Raw genomic sequence first — 21659 nt, forward strand, 5'->3', positions numbered from 1 at the left:
GAATCATCCGAACTCCTCATCTAAACTTCTCAAGAAAATTATTAGCAACAGCCGTGTGCAGTCATGGTTGAGACTAATACAGTTTTAACTGTAGTGTGGACTCAGCTTTAATTTCAAATCCATACTATGGTTGTATGCTGACTTGCTGGTATCACACCATTCAGTTTTTTAGCAGAGTCTGCACGACAGTGATAAACTTAATCTGGTATGTTCTACGTATTTATGAATTTCTGTTTTGCCTATCAATTTGGTATCTAGGTGATCAAAGGTTTATGTTAATGGATATAATGGTGGCAGAGTGGTATGGATTTGAAAATTGACACATGCGTTGTACCTTGAAGAAAACCTTCCTCCACATAATTAATATTATAAAACTTGTTTCCATTTGAATGAAAGCTGCTTACCTTGTGAAATTCCTACAAACTCTCATTCTGAAATAGCCTGGGACTGCTGACTTTAAGATAAGCATCTCATTGTATTTTCCCTGTTACCTTGAAAGAGAAGGGAATATTGAAGAAATGAGTCTGAGGCAACATGGGGAATGCATGTGTTTAATTGGTGGTTTTGATTATGGCTGGATTTTACTAAGAGTGTACTCTCACTGGCATGTTTTTCTTGTACAGATTTGTAAGTGATTTTGATTATTTGTGGCACACTTAGACCTGCAGATACTTACTCCCTAAAAATATAAATAAAACCATAGTACAATATGACTTAATTCAGCGAAGTTGGAATCTCTGATAAAAATTTTTAGGACTGGAATAATAATGATTATACAGGTCACGGCTGATGTGCATTGGCATCACTGTCTGATGAAGCCTGCACAGTGTACTAAATTAGCTGTACTAAATTTGACTCTAGCCAGAGCTACTGGTATCACCTTCATGTGCACAGAGTTCTTAAAAAAAAATCTCGAAATGATTGCACAACTTGATTCAAACTTCAAAATCTAAAGTTAACTCTCGGTAAATTGATAATGGAAAATGGCAGTGGTTTCCAAATGAGCACCACTGAGCTCTTATATAATTAGATAATAGTAATTTAGGTAATAAAATATACTTGTTTTTTTTTACTCTGGATTCACATCTGGTGCAGGCATCCTGTGTTTTCTGGAGTCCAGCTCTTGCTGCTACTCTGAAACCTGTCATTATGCAAGGCACTGAATTTAGCCATATGGAGTGGAAATCCACTGCATGCATCCAATGAAGTGAGCTGTAGCTCACGAAAGCTTATGCTCAAATAAATTTGTTAGTCTTTAAGGTGACACAAGTACTCCTTTTCTTTTTGCGGATTCAGACTAACACAGCTGCTACTCTGAAATCTGCAGGAGAGGAGCAGCTTCCATGGAATGAATTGTGGTCAGTTTTAATCTCTTCTCCTGCTTGGGTAAATTGGAGGTGCTTTGTGCAGGAATAGTACACATATGAGATTGTGTAATAGGTGCTCCAGGGTGATGGGCTGCAAGAAGAAGAGAGAAATGTTTTCCACCCCTTATACCTTCTCCAGTTCTTCAATGTTGTCTGGGTAATAGGTTTTGCTAGGTGATGAGGGAAATTTATTCAAGTAGAATTCTGATATGGAGGTCAGAGTTTTATATGAATCTGAATATCCTTTGCAGGGAGGAGGAGGAAGAACAACAAGAAGAAGAAAAGTGTGGGCACAGAATGGTCTAACTTAGGGCCCAGAGAGATAAGGTGGTGAAGTAATATCTTTTGGACCAACTTCCGTTGGTCAGAGAGATGAGCTTTTGAGCTTACAAAGCTCTTCTTCAGGTCTGTGTAAGCTTAAAAGCTTCTTTCTCTCCTCAACGGAAGTTGGTCCAGTAAAAGATATTACCTCACCCACCTTGTCTATCTAACATTCTGGAACCAGTACAGCTACAACAACACTACGTATAACTCAACGTCTGACATATTAGGAGTAGTGGCAGATAAGTGTAGGAAGTCCTTTTAAAAACCTGAGCGAAGACTAGATTAACAGTGCACAGTGACTTAGCCTAATTAAACAGCAAGCTTTATGTGCAGCCAGACATGTTTATAAAAGATTTTCCAACCAAGCAAGGTGTGAAAGCTGACACTGCATACTGAAATTATTTAGATTAAAAAGTTAAATGTTGTGGCCTGTGCATTAATGTTTACGTGTAGTGGCTTGCTTACTAATTAACTTTACCTGATTGGCATTAATCAAGAGAAGACTATGTTAATACTGTTCTTAATATTTTAAGAACTGTAGAGTAATTTTTATTGATTCCACAAAACGAATAACTTATTAAAATCAGACTGACTGATCATCTACCATTGTTTCTGCATATTAAATAAAGGGTATCTAAAAAAACAAAACAAAAAGGTCTAATCTTGCATCCTCTTACTCAGAGAAGTACTTCCGTTAACCTCAGTGAGATGACTAGTACATGTGAGGAAAGTTTTCCAGATTGGGACTAGTATATTTTTGTTAAAATAATAGAGCTGTGTTGAATTTTAGGATCAAAGAACAATGACACCAAAAGACAATTTCTTCTAGAGCGGCTACTGGATGCAGTTAAACAGGTAAGAAATCAAAACAATAAATACAAGTTTGCCCCAATTCTAAAAATCTTTCTGCAGTATATAAATGCTGAGTTGACGTTTCTGTCAAGAGCTGCTATTATTCTTCCCTCCCCTCTTCAATAGATGGAGGGGGAAACTTACTGTTCTTAAGAAGTTCTCTCAGGCCTTGACTTCTCTAGGAAAAAAGGTGTGTTAGCTAATGTATTAAAATCGCAGAGCAAACAAGGCAAGTTATAGCTGTAACACATGTTTACTAGTTGAGGTAAACCCTAGCAGGGAGCCTGGGATTTACCTTGACCAGTTAAGATGCTGTTAAAACTACAGTTTACCTGTCTACAGTAGGATTTTAACATCATTCTATCTACAGAGTTAAAAAATGCAGTCTCCCTGCCCAATGTAGACATGGTGTTATGTTCACTCAAAAGTTATAAACCCAGAACTTGGTAGATTTTTAAGGCTAGAAGGGACTATTGCGATCAACTTATGTAGCAGGATTGTGGGTAGAATGTGAAGAGAAGTTTGGGGTTCTGTATGGAGTTCTGCTTCTGTGATCCATGTTTGTGCATAGTGGTCCAGTGGAGAATTCTGCCCTAATTCTGTAACTGAATGTCAAAACTCTTGAGACCGTGTTACAAGAAAATATATGCAAAAAAGTTAAATAATTAATAGCTTAACTCGGAAATTTTTTGAGAAATCTCTGATAACTTTAAAAAAAATGTGTGGAAGTTTTCGGAAGTTTAGAATAAAAAAAATTCTAAGTTGGTTACATTAATAAAAAAATCTAGGAACATGCAATGCTTTTGATATCCGGGTTGCCAAATATGACAGATTTTCATTTAGCAGCTAAAAGATAGAAAGGTTTGATAATGCACTGTGTGCTGGTGGTGGAGATAGTGGTAAACCGTATACATTAGTAACATATTTACTTTGAGTTCAGATATATGTTGATTTTTTTTCTATTTCAAATGTTGCTTGCCTCTCTTATCCCATAAGGTTAAATAGAGACAATGCAGGTATGATGCACTTTTTCTTCCCCATCCCAAGTTCAAAATTATTATTGTTTGTGAGTATCTGTGCAATCCTGGATATAGTGCTTGCTTCTGTGAGTAGACGTAGCACTACTCACTGAAGTACATACTGTTCCTGGAAGCAATAAGTGTGTGCAGATTTAAGCCTGAACTAGTAATTGGATTTAGAAATGGAGACCATCATCATCTTAGTGAAACAGGTTTTGGATTCTTGATCCTCCAGACAAGTTAACAGAGAAGTTACTTGACTTATTAAAAGTATTTTAAAATAACTTTTAAAGTCTGTATTTTCAGAATGTTTCTTTGGTGAAAAACAGAACTTTATTTATGCTGAGTCAGTGAACATCTTTTTTTGGTTTGTTTTTAAAAATTAAAATTAGAGCATTTAAGGATTTTCAGTTTCTTAACACTCGTGTTATTTAAACTTATTCATTACAGTGTCAAATCCGATTTGGAGGAAGAAAAGAAATTGCTTCAGATTCTGATAGCAGGTAAAAAGCTTTAGGGAGCATGTCTAAATTTATATATCATTATTACATAGGCTATATAATAAAAAGATATTTGGCCCACTTCAAAACATGCTTGTTTATGTAACTGCTGATACGAGAAACTCTTGGTTGCCTTCTTCATATTGGTGCACATGAATCATATTCCAGACAAAGGGGATTCTTAGGTGTTTGCAGGATTAAGGCAAAATGCTGAATTCCAAAGTCTGGATATAAGTAAAAAAGAACTTTATTTGTTACCCCAATACTTCTGTTTTTAAAATGACTATATAATATTTATATAGATGTCTTAAATCTAGCCCTGTTCTGTTACGGGTTTCCTATTTTAACCAATTAAAAATGAACATATGAAAACCGAAGGTTTTTTTTCTTACTCCCGATGTTCTTTAGCTGCAAAAAGCATTTTCTCCCTAATCCTCTCTCCCTGCCACAAACTGCCTCCTCTTAATTGTAGAAATGCCAATTGAAAATTGTCATTTAGTTTCTGTTGTCATTTAGGTTCCCGTTGGTCAACTAGGTTATAGCGTTGAGTAACAGGTTGATAGTGTAACTAATTATTAGGGCTGCTGTCTTTTTAGTGAAAGCCAGCAGAGACCAGTTGAAAGATTCTGATAGTCTACCAGAACGTACATTAAACTCCACTGCTGCCTGTCCTAAATTCTTAAACCAACTCCCATTTCAGTTCTGTAAACTAACCTTGAACTTAGTTAAGCTGCCTTTGGAGAAAAGTACCTAGACTAGAGGTGGAAATGGCAGCTACTTCTTCCTTATTCACTCAGCTGCCTTTTCAAGGTAGTTTGTCATCCATTGACCAGTTTCTTATAAACTACACTGCTTACCTAGATTTTTTTCCCCATAGAAAGTGAATTAAAATGGCAACTGTGAATTGTTAATTCTTTTTTTTATTGTGTATATTATATCTCTCCCCCACCCTTTGTATGTTGCTTGTCTTACTGTGAAAGCTTCTAGAGGCAGGGACTGTCTTCCTGAGTGTGAACTGTAATGTTAAAATAGAAGTAGTTATTTCCAGATTCAGAGCAAAAACTTCTGATCCAAACTACTACTTTTTGCAACATTGCTCTATTTCTGAAACAATTTGTCAAGAATTAGAAGTTTGGGTATTCCTTTTAGGATTGATATGTTGACAAGCATGGACATTTGGGATTTAAAAAGCCTAATGCTAAGCCAAAAAATGACATGGTTTACTCATAAATGTCTCTTGAATCAGGCAGAATGCTCATCTTGCTCAGTCGTGTTATTTGGCTGTAGTTAGGCAGCTTAAGTCTTAATTAAACAGGAAGTGAAAATTTTACATGTAGAGATTTCTGATCACATATTTTTCCAGTGTGATTTGGAGCTATGCTCAATGGTTGAGAATATTTTTGGAGGAGAGAATAAGTCACACTTAGGGCTTATTTACTCTACAAAATTAGGTTGACTGAAATTAGGTTGACCTACAGCCACGTCAGCAATTACATTTGCTGTTGGTGTCCACACTGCCCTCCTTCTGCCAGTGGTGCACGTTCTCATCAGGTGTGCTTGTACCAACTGACAGTCAGAGTGTAGGGCTCACAGCTGTCTATTTCACAGCTGGAACCCCCAGGCCCACAGGGCTGACTGCCTACCAGCAGTGAAATAGACATTCTGGTCAGTTTATTGGCTGCTGCTATTTCAAATTTTGTCTCTGGCTCTGGCTGTCAGCCCTGGGGTTGCGGGGTGGAGGGTTCCAATTGTGAGCTTGGCGCCTGGCTGACAGCCAACAAACAATGTAAGTAATGCAGAGTCTACATGGACACTGCATCAGTCTAACTACATCAATCTAAGTGCTACACCTTTCGCGGAGGTGAGTTTTATTAATTTGATGAAGTGGGTGACTTACATCAGCGGGAGTACCATTGTAATGTAGACACTGACGGAGTTAGGTCGACATAAGCTGCCTTATGTCACCTTAAGTCTGAAGTGTAGCCCAGGCCTTATGTGGGTTGCAAATTTTACGAGATATACTAATTTCAGTGATGTTCTTTCATCTTTTTTTATAGCTGGATTTTTTAATTGTTCACAGTTCTCCAGTGTCCAGTAAACAAAGGGCCATTTTGTTGTTGGTTTGTTCTGTTTAGATTCTTATATCACATGCATCATGGTGATAGTATCTGTTATCTACACACAAAATACACATGACTGAAACACTTTTAGTTTCCAGTGGCTATTATTTTTCATATAATTTTGCTTTTTCTATAGATTGCTATAAGAATTTATTACTCCAGCATGAAAAATGTTTCCATTTCATTTTGGGAGACATAATTCAGTTTCTCATAGTAATATTCACCCCCCAGCTCCCATTGGCCATGGTCAGTGCTCCTAGGTGGAGGAACGGCCACAGGGGCTCCATGCACTGCCCCCATCCCATCCCACCCCACCCCAATACTGACTCTGCAGCTCCCATTGGCTGGGGACCATGGCCAAAGGAAGCTGCGGTGATGGCGCCTGCGGGTGGAGGCAGCGTGCAGTGCTGCCTGGCCGCTCCTCCACCTAGGAGCGTTGACCTTGGCCAATGCGAGCTGCAAGGCGGTGCCTGCGGGTGGAGGCAGTGCGCAGAGCCACCTGGCTGTGCCTCTCCGGACATGTTGCTGCTTGCAGGGAGCTGCCCGAGGTGAGCGCTGCCCGGATCTGGTACGCCAAAACCCCTCACGCACTCCACCCCCCTTCCCCGAGCCCCCTCCCATACCCAAACTCTCTCCCAGAGCCCACAGCCCCTCCTGCGCCCCAGCCCTAAGCTTCTTCATGCACCCAAACTCCCTCCCTTTTAGTCAACCGGAATTTTTGACTTACTGGCACCTCCCAGTCCCCCAACATGCCAGATAACAAAGCTTTTGGTGTATTTGTTATGACATATTCAGAAAAGGAGTACAGTGGACTATGGCTTAATTTTAAAAAATAAGTTAAATTTACTAAAATACCAAGTAGTAAGGTTGACATAAATTTTTTAAAAAAGTCTAAATTACTTTCTAGGCAGATTTTGCTTCATTTTACAATGCCTAAAATGGTTGAGGAGCATCAATATACATTTTTATGTTATCATTTTCTTAGTCAGGTTTGCAGTGCAGATTGTGTTGAATAATTTAAGTTTTTAAGATAATTACAGAAAACTTGAAATCTAAAATTTCAGCCGCTATCAAGGTGTAGACATAAGTGAAGGTATATGCATGTTACTCTGACAAGTTTTGTGTAGCTTGCTTTTTGTCATCAAAATTGAGCTTTTTCATGTGTCGTGGGTTTGACGCTGTTCCAGTTGCACAAATGAAAATAAGCTTTGCGTATGATGTATTACAATACATCTGAAAAACAGCAAAAGTGTCACTAACAAACAGGTAAAATTGCCTAGAACTTGTATATGCACATTGTCAGCATATTCCAGCAAATCATCAAATAGTTGTAAATTTTGAACTTTATCTGTTTAAAATATAATTGTATTATGTACAGAGGAGCTGAAATGAATGGGATCTAAAAAACACTCCAACATGTAAAGATCAATTTCTAAATTGACTGTTAACTTTTTGTAACAAGCAGTTTCCTGTGGCTCTGTATAGTTACTGTAACCTAGTGGATATGAATAGGTTTATAGAGCTTTCACATAATAAAGAGATTACCGTAAATCAGCGGTTCTCAAACTTCAATGCACTGCGACCCCCTTCTGACAACAGAAATCACTGCACGACCCCCAGAGGGGGTACCCAAGCCTGAGCCCGCCCAAGCTCTACTGCCCTGGGCAAGGGGGACTGTAACCTTAGCCCTGCTGAAGCCCCCTGGCGTCTGATGTATAAGGGAACTGCATGTACCTGCACATTCTGCATTTATTCCAGATGTCTAAATCCACTGAATCTAAACATAATTGATTGTTTTTATTCTTTTCAGATTGTCTTTAATTAATTAATCATGTATTGTGTTGCAGAGTTACTTGCCTGTGTGCTCAGTTTGAAGCTGTACTACAGCATGGTTTGAAGAGGAGCCGAGGATTAGCATTAACAGCAGCAGCAATCAAACAGGCGGCAGGTTTCTCCAGCAAAACAGAAACAGGTAGTGCACTGTTCCAAACTGACCTATTGAAAAATGTCAAAATACTATCCTTGTTATGTGTAAGCAATCGACCTAACCTCTCGTTTTTGGGTTTAAGAAAACAAACCAGGCTCTAAGCTATTTTTAATGTACTTAACTGAACTCTCATTACAAAATAAAGATGCTTGTTAATTCACTCTTATGTAGTATGTTGTACATATTTATGTTGAAGAGTGTTTAATATTTGAATATCTAAAAATGGGTTTAAAAATCCAAGATGCTGTTAATACTAGTTTAGTATATGCTGGAATTTATTTTCTTAAAGTGATTATAAATAGCAGTATAAACTCTCTGACTTTTTTTTCACAGTTTAGTTTCATTTTCACAGCAGTTTTAGCCCAAAATTTCTTATGCTACTTTCAGGAGTCCTCAGTCCATACAATTCTATGATAAGAACTTTCCAAGGCACTTCTATTTGGTAACAGTTGATATTGCTAAACATTATATAATTGTAATGTTGCTTTTGTAATGGTATTGTTCCATTATTAACCCTATTTTATTCTGTTTTTAATTTTCAAAATTTATGGCAGTGGGCATGAGATAGTAAGTCTTGATAGGAATTTTAAAAGCAAAACTTATGCTGCTTGTATTGGGTAGAGTTTTATCTACCGTTTTTTATTTTTGTGGTCAAAATACTTTCTTTTTTTAGTGAACACTTTGCTTTTGTGTTGGGCTCTGTTTCCTTTCTGCTCCTCTTCTCTTCACTCCCCCATGTTTATTTATCCACACTTTGTGTTTAAAAAGTTCAGCTTCATGATGTCTCCTTTGCTTGGCCTCCAGTGGTCTGTTTGTCTTCCCTTCCTCATCTAAGAGATAACAGTTTTAAGGTATTATAAGTAAGGCTGCGAGTCTGTCATGGAAGTCACAGATTCTGTGACTTTCCGGGACCTCCGTGAGTTCTGCAGGGGCCAGTGTGATTAGCCCGGGGGCCACCTGAGCAGTTCGGGCAGCCCCTGGGCCAGCTGCACTGACTGCTGCTGGGGCAATCTCGGGCCACAACATCCATCAGCATGGAGTTGCCGTGTGGGACAGGGTGAGGGCTCTGGTTGGTGCTTACGTTGGGGGAGCTCCCCGGAAGCTGCAACATGTTCCTAGGTGGATGCACGGCCAGACCGCTCTGCGCAATGCCTCCGCCTATAGGCACCGTCCCCGCAGCTCCCATTGGCCGTGGTTCCCAGCCAATGGGAGCTGTAGAGCGGGTGCTCGGGGCGGGGGCAGCGTGTGGAGCCACACCCCCCCCGTTCACGTCTCTGTCTAGGGGCTGCAGAGACAGCCGCTTCTGGGAGCCGTGCAGAGCCCAGTAGGGAGCCCGTCAGCCTCTCCGAGCAGCAGCTGGGGTCCTGAGCCACGTACCCCTGCTCCAGAACACCTGCGTAGCTTCCCTGGGCCTCCCCCTGCCCCAGAGTACCCAAGTTTTAGTCAGGGGTATACAGTAGAAGTCATGGATACGTCACGGCGGGAATTTTTGTTTACTGTCCGTGTCTTTTACTAAAAATACCTGTGACTAAAACGTAGCCTTAATTATAAGGGACCATAATCTTCAGGCTTCTGAAAATCACTCAACTATAACAAATGTTAAAGTAATATACTTTGACATTTAATCCTTCTATATGGTGGAATTTATTATACTTACTGTGACCTCCACCTACAGTTTCCATAATACTGTTATGTGGCATATTACAAATACAGTTAACTGCAATAAGAACTTGTAGTTTAATCTTATTTTTTTCTCATCGTTTAGTTAATGCGGTTTTTGTTCTTGTTGGTCATTGGTAGTTTCTTCAGTGGATAGCCTCCCCAGCCTCCAATTTACAGTCTCATCCATTTGTTCAGCAGCTGTTCTGCCCTCTCCTAATCCAAGATCTTGTATTCTACCATTACCTATTACTGCTCCTGGTGATCTCAATACTTTGCCATTTAAATGCATTCCTATATTCCTCACTATTATTGGGGCCCTACCAAATTTGCGGCCATGAAAAACGCATCACGGACCATGAAATCTGGTCTTTTGTGGGCTTTTACCCTATACTGTATAAATTTCACTGGGGAGACCAGCGTCTCTCAAACTGGGGGTCCTGACCCAAAAGAGAGGTGTGGGGGGATCACAAGGTTATTGGGTGTGGGGGGGAGGACACGGTATTGCCATCTTTCTGCGCTGACTTCAGAACTGCGCAGCTGGAGAGCAACGGCTGTTGGCTGGGTGGCCAGCTCTGAAAGCAGCTCCCCACCCGCAGCAACGCAGAAATAAGGGTGGGAATACCATACGATGCCACCCTTACTTCTGCGCTGCTGCTGGAATGGCACTGCCTTCAGAGCTGAGCTCCTGGCCAGCAGCCTCCACTCTCCAGCTGCTCAGCTCTGAAGGCAGCGCCGCCAGCAGCACAGAAGTAAGGATAGCAGTACTGCAACCTCCCATACAATAACCTTGTGACATCTCCCCCCCTTACAACTCCTTTTTGGGTCAGGACCCCTACAATTACAGCACCGTGAAATTTCAGGTTTAAATGGCTGAAATCATGAAATTTATGATGTTTAAAATCCTATGACTGTGACATTGAGCAAAGTGGACCATGAATTTAGTAGGGTCCTAACTATTACGCTCCAGTGCTCAGTGCATGGTTGGTGGTAAAATCAGAAGCTTGTGAGGTTCCTTGGTCCATCTTTGAACTTTCTTAATCTTAAAATTCTGAGATATCCATCCACATTACCTAGGTCAGCGAAATTGTTCCCAAGCTTCCGTGTGCTCATATAACCGTTTTAAAAAAAAAAGCGTTTTACTTGGCTGCCTGTCAGTAATATGAGATTATTTTTCTACTCAGAGGAGAGGAGGGAAAGTATCTATCTTTTTTTGGCTGCATAGAAAACCATAATAATGAGTAACATGTGGAAGCTCAGTCAAGAGTGAGAACGTGGATGTGGTACAGCAGGCAAATTTAACAACACCGAATAGTTACTGAAGAGAACATATTATCAATATGTCTGTGACTATTTGCAAGTAAACTTAATTTTCTGAATGATTGTGCATCTCCAAAACAGGTACAAATGTAATTTAATACTGTTACTACTTCCAGGAAAATGATTCTGACCTGGTTTGTATTCAGGGTGGCAATAACACAAAGGAATAGATGAACGCTGTGATTAATATGTCTGAATGCTACATTTCTGCTGCATAAATGTGGCTATAGCAGCAATCTTTGGCAGTAAAAAAGTTAGACAACTCAGCTGAACTTAATGGACGCAAATTTTATGACAAAATGTGATCCAGAATGGCTATAAATCATCTACAGTGCTGCTTTTTATATCAGTGCTGATATTTTAATATTCTGTTTTATTTTTATTCATATTAACTACAAACTGAGTATTTTACCAAAGATACGCTTTGAAAAAGAGCAGCCTTTTTGAGTGGATCTTTAAAAATCCTGTGGTACTTAAAAATTCATATAAAATATTATATCTTTGTTTTTTGTAAGCAAGATTCTGAAAAAAACATTTTTACTCTTTGAGAGTGAATGTGGTTTTCATGGCTGTAGCAATATGTAGTCCTGAAAGGCATGTGCAATTGTTACAGGTCCCTTCTTCCTCAGTAGTGTCGCAACTCTATCTCTAGTTTGATGTTCCTTTATTCTTGTGTTCTCTTGGATTGAAATAACAATACAGGACTTCATTCTGGTATCTGTTAGAGTCCTTTAGCATAAAGGGTCTGCACTCCCTGTAGGGTTTGTTTGAAAAATGGGTAGAAGAGTATTTTGAGAAGATTGAAAATATTTGGAGAGAATTCCTCCTCTTTCCTGTACCCCTATTACACTTCTGTTAACAGAATGGTCTTAACAGAAGCAGAGGTTAGGTGACGGTTTCTCTCTTCTCCCTGCTCATTAGAACTCTTCTGCTCTTGCCCCTTGTTAGTGGTACTCTTGTGCCTGTGTGTTTTACCTTTCTTTGTTGCATCATTTCCCCCTATGTCGTTCAGGTATAATATACTGGTATAGATTGTTCCATTACCTCGGCTGCCCCAGGATTATACTAATAAATCATAACCCAGGGACCCATTCTTGAAAGCTGCATAATCTATTTTATAGATGGTAAACCATGGCACAGAAGTTGAGTGGCTTTCTTAAAATCATTTGAAGAGCCAGTGACAGACCTAGGGACTATAACTTGAAAATACAAACAACTTATGCCTGTAAACCATGAATGATGTGGAGAAAGTGACTAATGAAGTGTTGTTTATCCTTTCACATAACACAAAAACCAAGGGTCACCCAATGAAATTAGTAGGCAGCTGGTTGAAAACAAAAGGAAGTACTTCTTCACACAGCGCACAGTCAGCTTGTGGAACTCATTGCCAGGATATGTTGTGAAGACCAAAACTATAATTTGGTTAAAAAAAGAACTCGATAAGTTAATGGAGGATAGGTCCATTAATGGCTATTAGCCAGGATGGTCAGGAATGCAACCCCATGCTGTGGATGTCCCTAGCCTCTGACTGCCAGAGGCTGGGAGTGGATCACTGGGGATGGATCACTCAATGATTGCCTATTCCCTCTGAAGCACCTGGCATTGGCCACTGTCGGAAGAGAGGATACTGGGCTAGATGGACCATTGGTCTGACCCAGTATGGCCATTCTACTTCTGGGGAATTCTGCGCCACTGCGCAATGCAGAATTTGCACAGAATTACTGTTCTGCGCAGAATTTCTTTTTCCCTGCAGAATTGGCACTGCAATTTTTTTGCATCTTTTTCCCTGCTGGCTGCCACTAGGGGTTGCTGGATCCAGCAGAGCCCAGCTTTCTAGCTTTCAAATGGAAGGCACTACTAGGGGGAGAGGGAGGAGGAGCTGGAGGGTTCCCAGCAGCTACAGTTCCCAGCACACTCTGAAGGAAGGAGGTGGTGTTCAGGAATCTCAGTACAAGCCTGTGACCCAGCATTACGCAGTTTCTCCCTCTGGATCTCTGGGCACTGTGGGGAGGAGGTTTGGGGGTGACCTACAACTGGGCTCTGAGGAGGGGGAGATTGCGGGTCTTTGGGTGCGTGGGTGCCCGCAGTTGGGCTCTGGGGTTGTGGATATCTGGGCTGAGGGATGCCCCACGGCTGAGCTCTGTGGGGGGAAGGTATGGGTGTCTGGTACCCCTGGCTTGGCTCTGGGTGGGAGGGGGCAGAGAAACAGGAACTGTGTTGTCATAGGGGTTTCTTTAACTCTCTACTCCTGGGGGAATTTTTGTTATCTTTATTGTTACAGACACAGTTGCTGACAGGTATTTTGAAATAAATTACCAAAATAATTGAAACTTGTGCAATTATATAGTGTTATTTTGACAAATAAAATATGCATTATTTTGCAGAATTTTAAAATATTGCGTGCAGAATTTTTAATTTTTCATTGCAGGATTCCCTCAAGAGTGCCATTCTTATATTCTTAAACATTTTTTCTTCTTTACAGCATGCCATCTTATTTTATTATTGGCAGTGATTACCCTCCCTACTGTGTCTTATGATTCATAATGCAGAAAACTTCTGTGATAACCATCATCATTTTCTGTATATGTTTATAAAAAGAATGATTAATTTATATCAGTGGGGGGGAGAGGAATTCAAATATTAGTATCTAATCAAACGATCAATTAAAAACAGCAAAATTTTGCACCTGCTTGGTTGTGAATAAATAAGAAATTAAAAAAATCTGTTCAGATAGCACAGAAAAGGCAATGTCAAAATATTGTACAATGCCACTTAATGTGAAAAATGCTATACATTTTTTACAAACATGTTCCAACTAATTACAAGGCAAATATTTAAGTACAAGATAGTTACAATGCCTAAGTTGTGAACTTTGGGCTTTTCCCCTTCTCCCAGTCAAAAAGCCATAGGTTTCTACTTTCTGAAACCAGACTTCAAAATTAGTTTATCCTTGCCCAATAAAGCACTTCAGGATGGCATTATAATCTTGTAATACACAGTTGAGTAATGTATAATATATGGGAGCTTTATTGAGCCTATAAACAAATAGAGCAAAACTGAATGTATAATTTATGTAAACTTTATTTTGTGTAAATTGGGTGAATATTTGAGTAACTTGTATAATATCAGTATTTTGCCTCACATTATGCAGGATACACTGAATGCAGAGTAGGTCATCTTCCTGATTATTATTTTTGTATGCGATTGTCAGACTGGGAAATAGTACGTATTGTAAACCTGAGAGGTGGGATTTTTCAAAAGCTCTCTGTGTCTGCTCCCAATTAATCAGTGACTTAGTGCTTTTGAAAATCCCACCTTATATCATTAAGTTCATACCAGACAGCAGTATGTAGTGCTAGTATTTAATTTATATTAGATAAATTTTGAATATTAACTGTTGATGCCCCAAATTCCATCCTTTTCAGAAAGCCTTGATTGCTGTCAGTAAGCAGAGTGCCAGGAAACAGTGGGAGTGTTAGCTTTGAGCAGAAGGGGAAATCCACTAGTTTTTCCATTCCAGTAACATTTTCACTTCCTCCTTCAGTTTCTGTCTTACTGAAACACAAATTAATGCATGTTTTCATAAACAATCATAAGAGACTCTCTTCATAAAAGAAATAAATCGTGGTAGTTTTGCTACTGATGTATCTTATTTTAAGGAATCTTTTCTTTTCTTAGATATGCCAGTTAAACTGTTTTGAAATGGAGAGATCCAAATAAATGCAAGCCAGACCAGAGCTACAGAAATAGTAATAAAGCTTCCACACATATAGTGTGGACCTCTTTATCTTTTCCATGTTAGTTTATTGTATAAGGCCCTAATTCATGGTAAGCACATGTTTAATTTTGCACATGTGAGTCGTTCCATTTTAATTGTTAAATTTAGTCCATGTGTAGGATCCGTGTGTAAAGGAACATGGGACAATGGGAATTGCCATACTGGATCAAACCAGTGGTCCATCTTGTCCAGTATTCTATGTTTCACAGCAATGTACAAACCCCCCAAATAGAAATGTTTGTGATAAACATGCCCATGGGGGAAGTTTCTTTATAACCCCAGGGATATGTGGTTGATAGGTCTCTGAAGCATGAGGTTTCCTATCTCTTACAAGTTTTCATATCATTTAACGGAACTGCCGATTTCCTTGTTCACACTTCAATTTTTTCCCCTAATTTTTTTCAATAATATCTTGTGGTACTGAGTTGCACAAGGTTATATGGTTCTATTTTTATTCATTCCTGTATTTAGGTTTCTAAAAATATATTAAAAAGGTGCCAATTTAATACTTCAGGTTCCTTTTAACAGATTAGAAGGAAATAAACCTAAAAAAGCAGTTAACCCCACCTACAGCTCCAACAATAACTGTACCTCTCAGCATGCAACCTCTATTCAAAAGCGTGAACATCTGCAAAGTTTTTATATTAGCAGGGAGAAACTAGGACTGCCTGCCTGACCTTTCTTATACTATTAATTGCATTAAACAACCAAGCTTATTTAATTTAGAGAAGACAAATAAGGTGTGATAGGATTGAGGTGTTCAAAAAATTCCAACATGAGAAAAGATTGTATGCCTTCTCTGGTTTTTTGTTGCCTTTCTTTGAACCTTCTATATTTCTGTCGTATCCTTTGAGAGATGGGATGGCCAGAACTGAGCACAGTGCTCAAGGTGAGGGTTTACCGTCAATTTATGTAATGGCAGTATGAGGTTTCACTATCCTTTTCTTAATAAAAACCTAAATCTTATTTGGTTTTTGACTACCATTTTACATTGAGCAGAGGTTTTCATTGAGCTGTCAACAAGGGTGCTTATGTCTCTCTCCTGTGTGGTTGATGGCTTCTAAATTAACAGCCAAGTGTAGGAGTAGTTCAAATTGTTCTATCCCACATGCATTTCTTTGCACTGACCTGCCTTGAATTTAATCTGTTTTTATGTTGCCAATTATCTGGCTTTATTAGGTCCTTTAGAACTTTTTCAGTCTTCTGTAATTGTGATCATTTGGTGTCCTCACAAAACTCTAATGCTAATATTGCTGTATAGTTTGTTTTTGAGCAATATATATATTTAATGCAATATTGATGGTCAATAGTAATTGTCAAACTGCATGTAACTTGTTAAAAATATTGTTTTAATGGCAAGGAATAAGCTAATATATGGCTGATCCTTTCTTCCCAGTGAAGTGGGGGGATGTGACCTGGCATAAAAGTATCCCGAGATCATCTTGAGTTTAATTGAAAAATGTGGTGAGATAAAAGTGTTTTATTGTACACATGTGTGCTGTTATTGACATGTGTATTGTCATTACCTCTAATTCAGAACTTTCTTGGGGGCCAGTTCAAGACTGTGGGATTAACTCCTCCAGGAAGTAATGACCATCACAATCTGCACCATCTTCCACATCAAGTACAAGGCACATTTATTTTACCTTGTCTTCTCTAGCATAAACATATAGCAACATGCATATTTAAAAAAACAAACCAAATTCTACCCCCTCTTGGTCCCCCACTCCACAAAAACAACCCCCCCCCACTCCACTTCTCCCTTAGGGAGAGGATGAGAGAACAAATACAGGACAAGTGTTAATCATATTGCTTAATGCACTACTGGAAAATGGTCAGATGTCAGTGCTGAGCATGGTATAAGAACCTATATAGAGTAGAATGGTAGTTAACTGCAATACGGTAATTTGATGGGAGGTTTTTAATAATAAGTAGAATTTGTTGCCAGCAAACTTAAGTTATCTTACACCAGTTACAAATTTATCAATCCTGGAGCACAGGTGTGTTTTTAAAAACGATAGCAGTATGCATCCCCAAATGAAATTTTGGCCTTGCTGTTATAAATGAAATGGTAAATTTGGATGACCTTTTTTTGTGTGTGTGTTAGTGTTAGTGTTAGATTTAGTAGTGAAGGTGGAATCCTGCAAGGATAATTCTTATTACAAATATCTACAGTGAATAGCTTCAGAGAAATTCTGTAGAAGTAACCAAGCTACTAAATTGAAGGGTTACAACAAGCTGGGAAATGATTCATCTATGTTCAAGGTCATAAGCAGGTAATTGTATTGTTTTAGTAAAATAGCATGTCCTATAGATAGGAAACCGTTTATTGTGTGTGCTTAAGTATGAAATAGTAATTATATTGGCTTTAGAATGATATTTGAAAAAACTGGCATAAAAATGTGGAGGTAAGAATAGAAATGATATACATGGTATTCTCTTTAATGACTTTGTGATAGGGAGAGAGGAAAATAGACCAGACATATGAGTTAAGTGTGTTTTTGTATCTTAATATATCTTGCAGAGCCAGTGTTTTGGTACTACGTAAGAGAAGTTTTGAATAAACATGAACTACAGCGCTTCTACTCTCTGAGGACTATTACCACAGATATTGGCAGAGGCCGTGCCTGGCTACGCTGTGCATTAAATGAACATTCTCTGGAAAGATATGTCCATATGCTGCTTGCAGATAAAAATCGACTTAGGTAACTGTATTTTATGACTTAATAATGGAGGAATGCATGCAATTGCAGACTAAGCACTGGCATTTAAAAACGTCTGAAACTAGTAGTAGATGAAGTAGTCCATTTTATTTTAGTTAAACCACTTAGGCCTTGTCTACACTATGAAATTAGGTCGAATTCATAGAAGTTGGTTTTGTAGAAAACATTTTTATACAGTTGATTGTGTCTCCCTCCACACAAATGCTCTAAGTGCACGTAGTCGGCAGAGTGTGTCCACAGTACCGAGGCAACCGTCGACTTCCGGAGCGTTGCACTGTGGGTAGCTATCCCACAGTTCCCGCAGTCTCCGCTGCCCATTTGAATTCTGGGTAGAAATCCCAATGCCTGATGGGGCTAAAACAGTGTCACGGGTGGTTCTGGGTACATATCATCAGGCCCCCCTTCCCTCCCTCCCTCCCTCCGTGAAACCAAGGGCAGACAATCCTTTTGCGCCTTGTTTCTTGAGTAAGTGTGCAGACGCCATACCACGGCAAGCATGGAGCCCGCTCAGCTCACCATCACCGTATGTCTTCTGGGTGCTGGCAGACGTGTTACTGCATTGCTACACAGCAGCAGTTTATTGCCTTTTGGCAGCAGACAGTGCAGTATGACTAGTAGCCATCGTTGACGTAGTCCAGGGTGCTCTTTTAACCGACCTCGATGAGGTCAGTGGCACCTGGGCAAATATGGGAGTGACTCAGCCAGGTCATTTCCCTTTTAAGTTTCGTCTCATGGCAATTCAGTCCTACTGGCAGTCCTAGTGCACTGACTTTTAATCTGAAGCCAGCAGAAGACGATGGCCAGCAGTCATACTGCACTGTCTTCTGCCGAGCACCCAGGTGATGACAACGGCTAGCGCTCATACTGCATAGTCTGCTGCCAGCATGATGTATAAAGATAGATGAAGTGGATCAAAACAAGAAATAGACCAGATTTGTTTTGTATTCATTTTCTCCTCCCTCCCGCCCTCCGTGAAATCAGCGGCCTGCTAAACCCAGTTTTGAGTTCTATCCTTGAGGGGGCCATTCTGTTTCTCGCAAAGCCACCCCCTTTATTGATTTTAATTCCCTGTAAGCCAACCCTGTAAACCATATTGTCGGTCGCCCCTCCCTCCATCAGAGCAACGGCAAACAATCGTTTTGCGCCCTTTTCCTTGGTTTGCCTGAGCAGGAGCAGACGCCATAGCACAGCAAGTGTGGAGCCTGTTCAGCTCACCACAGCAGTTATGATCATTGTAAACACCTCGCGCATTATCGTGCAGTGTATGTAGAACCAGCACCTGAAAAACCAGGCAAGGAGGTGATGGAAGCATGGTGATGAGGACATGAACGCACTTTTCTCTAAAACCGGGTTCCCCCGCAATTTGGAGATCATGGTGTTAATGGGGCAGGCTCATGCCATGGAAAGCCTATTCTGGGCCCAGGAAATAAGCACAGAGTGGTGGGACCTCATAGTGTTGCAGGTCTGGGATGATTCCCAGTGGCTCTGAAACTTTTGCATGCATAAGGGCACTTTCATGGAACTTTGTGACTTGCTTTCCCATGCCCTGAAGTGCAAGAATACCAAGATGAGAGCAGCCCTCACAGTTCACAAGCGAGTGGCAATAGACCTGTGGAAGCTTGCAATGCCAGACAGCTACCGGTCAGTCGGGAATCAATTTGGAGTGGGCAAATCTACTGTGGGGGTTGCTGTAATGCAAGTAGCCAGCACAATCACTGAGCTGCTGCTATCAAAGGTAGTGACTCTTGGAAATGTGCAGGTCATAGTGGATGGCTTTGCTGCAGTGGGATTCCCTAAGTGTGGTGGGGCTATAGACCGAACGCATATCCCTATCTTGGGACCGGACCACCAGAGCAGCCAGTACATAAACTGCAAGGGGTACTTTTCAATGGTGCTGCAAGCACTGGTGGATCACAAGGGTCGTTTCACCAACATCAACGTGGGATGGCTGGGAAAGGTTCATGACACTCGCGTCTTCAGGAACTTTGGTCTGTTTAAACGGCTGCAGGAAGGGATTTACTTCCCAGACCAGAAAATAACTGTTGGGGATGTTGAAATGCCAATAATTATCCTTGGGGACCCAGCCTACCCGTTAACGCCCTGGCTCATGAAGCCGTACACAGGCAGCCTGGACAGTAGTAAGGAGCTGTTCAACTATAGGCTGAGCAAGTGCAGAATGGTGGTAGAGTGTGCATTTGGACATTTAAAGGGTCGCTGGCACAGTTTACAGACTCTCTCAGACCTCGGCGAAACCAGTATTCCCTTTGTTATTGTTGCTTGTTGTGTGCTCCTCCTTGATGAAAACCCGCCCCCTTGGTTGCCTCTAAATTCCCTGCAAGTCACCCGCCCTCCCCCCTTTGATCACAGCTTGCTTGCAAAGGAAATAAAGTCACTATCATTTAAAAAACATGTATTCTTTATTAATTGATTATAAAAACAGGGAGATAACTCAGAAGGTAGCCCGGGTGGGGTAGGGGAGGAGGGAAGGAAAAGGCCACTTTAAAACTTGCTGAAAGCCAGCCTTCTGTTGCTTGGGCAGTCCACTGGGGTGGGGTGGTTGGGTGCCCGTAGGCTCCCCGCCCGCCCCCGCGTTCTTGCGTCTGGGTGAGGAGGGTATGGAACTTGGGGAGCTCGGAGGGCAGTTAAGTAGGGGCTGCAGTGGTGGTCTGTGATCCTGCTGCCGTTCATGAACCTCCACCAGATGCCGGAGCATGTCCGTTTGATCCCGCAGTAGCCCCAGCGTTGCCTCATGCCTCCTCTGATCTTTCTGCCACCACCTCTCCTCATGTTCATCGGCCACTGTCCTGTACTCTGCTGTTGTGTCCCTCCACACAGCTCTGTCAGTGCCGGACGACTGCATGAGCTCAGAGAACATGTCAGCGCGCGTGCGTTTTTTTCACCGCCTTATTTGAGATAGCCTTTGGGACAGAGGAGGGATGCTTGAAACATTTGCAGCTGCTGGAGGAAAAAAAAGGGAATGAAGTATTTAATAAGATACATTTTACAGAACAATGGCTATACTCTTTCACGGTGAACACTATTCACATTGCATAGCACATGTGATTTCGATACAAGGTCGCATTTTGCATCTTATACTGAGTGCCTGCGGCTTTGGTGTTAGAAATCACACACGCAGGGTCGGGCAACAGAATTTGGCTTGCAGGCGGCCATGGTAAGTCATAGTCTTTCGGCTTCTGCAACCTTCATAACAGCAGCCCCCTCCTTTCCCATACCAAGCAAAGCCTGTTGAGTTGGCCATTTAGTGCTGCGGTTTTCCTGTTAACGTGCAGCAGCAAAAACCAAACTAACCCCCTCCCCCCATCTGATTCTCTGGGATGATCGCTTTCCCCCTCCCCCCACCGCCTGGCTGGTATCAGGGAAGATCCCTGCTAGCCAAACGCGAACAGCTCAGCGCCAATGCCCCACCTCTCCTCTCCCCTCCCCGACCCGCCCCCCCGCATGGCTAACTGCAGGGAGGATTTCTTTTCAGCCACAGGCACAGCTCAGCGCCAATGCCCCACCCCTCCCTGCCCCGCTCCCCTGCGTGGCTAACTGCGGGGAGGATTTCTTTTCAGCCACAGGCAAACAGCCTAGTAGGAACGGGCACCTCTGACTGTCCCCTTAATTAAATTCCCCTGTTTCAAGCAGGTTACCATGAACGATATCACTCTCCTGAGGATAACACAGAGAGATAAAGAACGGATGTTGCATGAATGCCAGCAAACACCGGGACCATACGCTACCAGGCTGTGTCATGCAGATTACTTGCTACTAGCATGGCGTGGTAAAGTGTCCTACCATGGAGGACGGAATAAGGCTGCTCTCTCCAGAAACCTTCTGCAAAGGCTTTTAGAGTACCTCTGGGAGAGCTTCATGGAGATGTTCCTGGAGGATTTCCGCTCCATCCCCAGACACGTTAACAGACTTTTCCAGTAGCAGTACTGGCCACGAATGCATCCCAAGTCCTCGGGGCTACTTAATCATTAAAAAACGCTTGCTTTTATAACATG

General features: G+C 41.1%; 1 protein-coding gene across 2 annotated transcripts in view; it reads left to right on the plus strand.

Moving 5' to 3' along the window:
• SNX29 (sorting nexin 29) overlaps window positions 1-21659 on the plus strand; it is a 451127-nt gene that overhangs the window by 12431 nt on the left and 417037 nt on the right. For both annotated transcript variants that reach the window (XM_084640531.1, XM_084640532.1), the window contains exons 2-5: window positions 2482-2546; window positions 4013-4065; window positions 8030-8154; window positions 17451-17631. In XM_084640531.1, coding sequence (XP_084496657.1) covers window positions 2482-2546; window positions 4013-4065; window positions 8030-8154; window positions 17451-17631 — 424 coding nt within the window. The remainder of the gene's footprint in view (window positions 1-2481; window positions 2547-4012; window positions 4066-8029; window positions 8155-17450; window positions 17632-21659) is intronic.

Source organism: Lepidochelys olivacea, assembly GCF_965140295.1.
Source record: "Lepidochelys olivacea isolate rLepOli2 genome assembly, chromosome: 10".
Taxonomy (NCBI): Eukaryota; Metazoa; Chordata; order Testudines; family Cheloniidae; genus Lepidochelys; species Lepidochelys olivacea.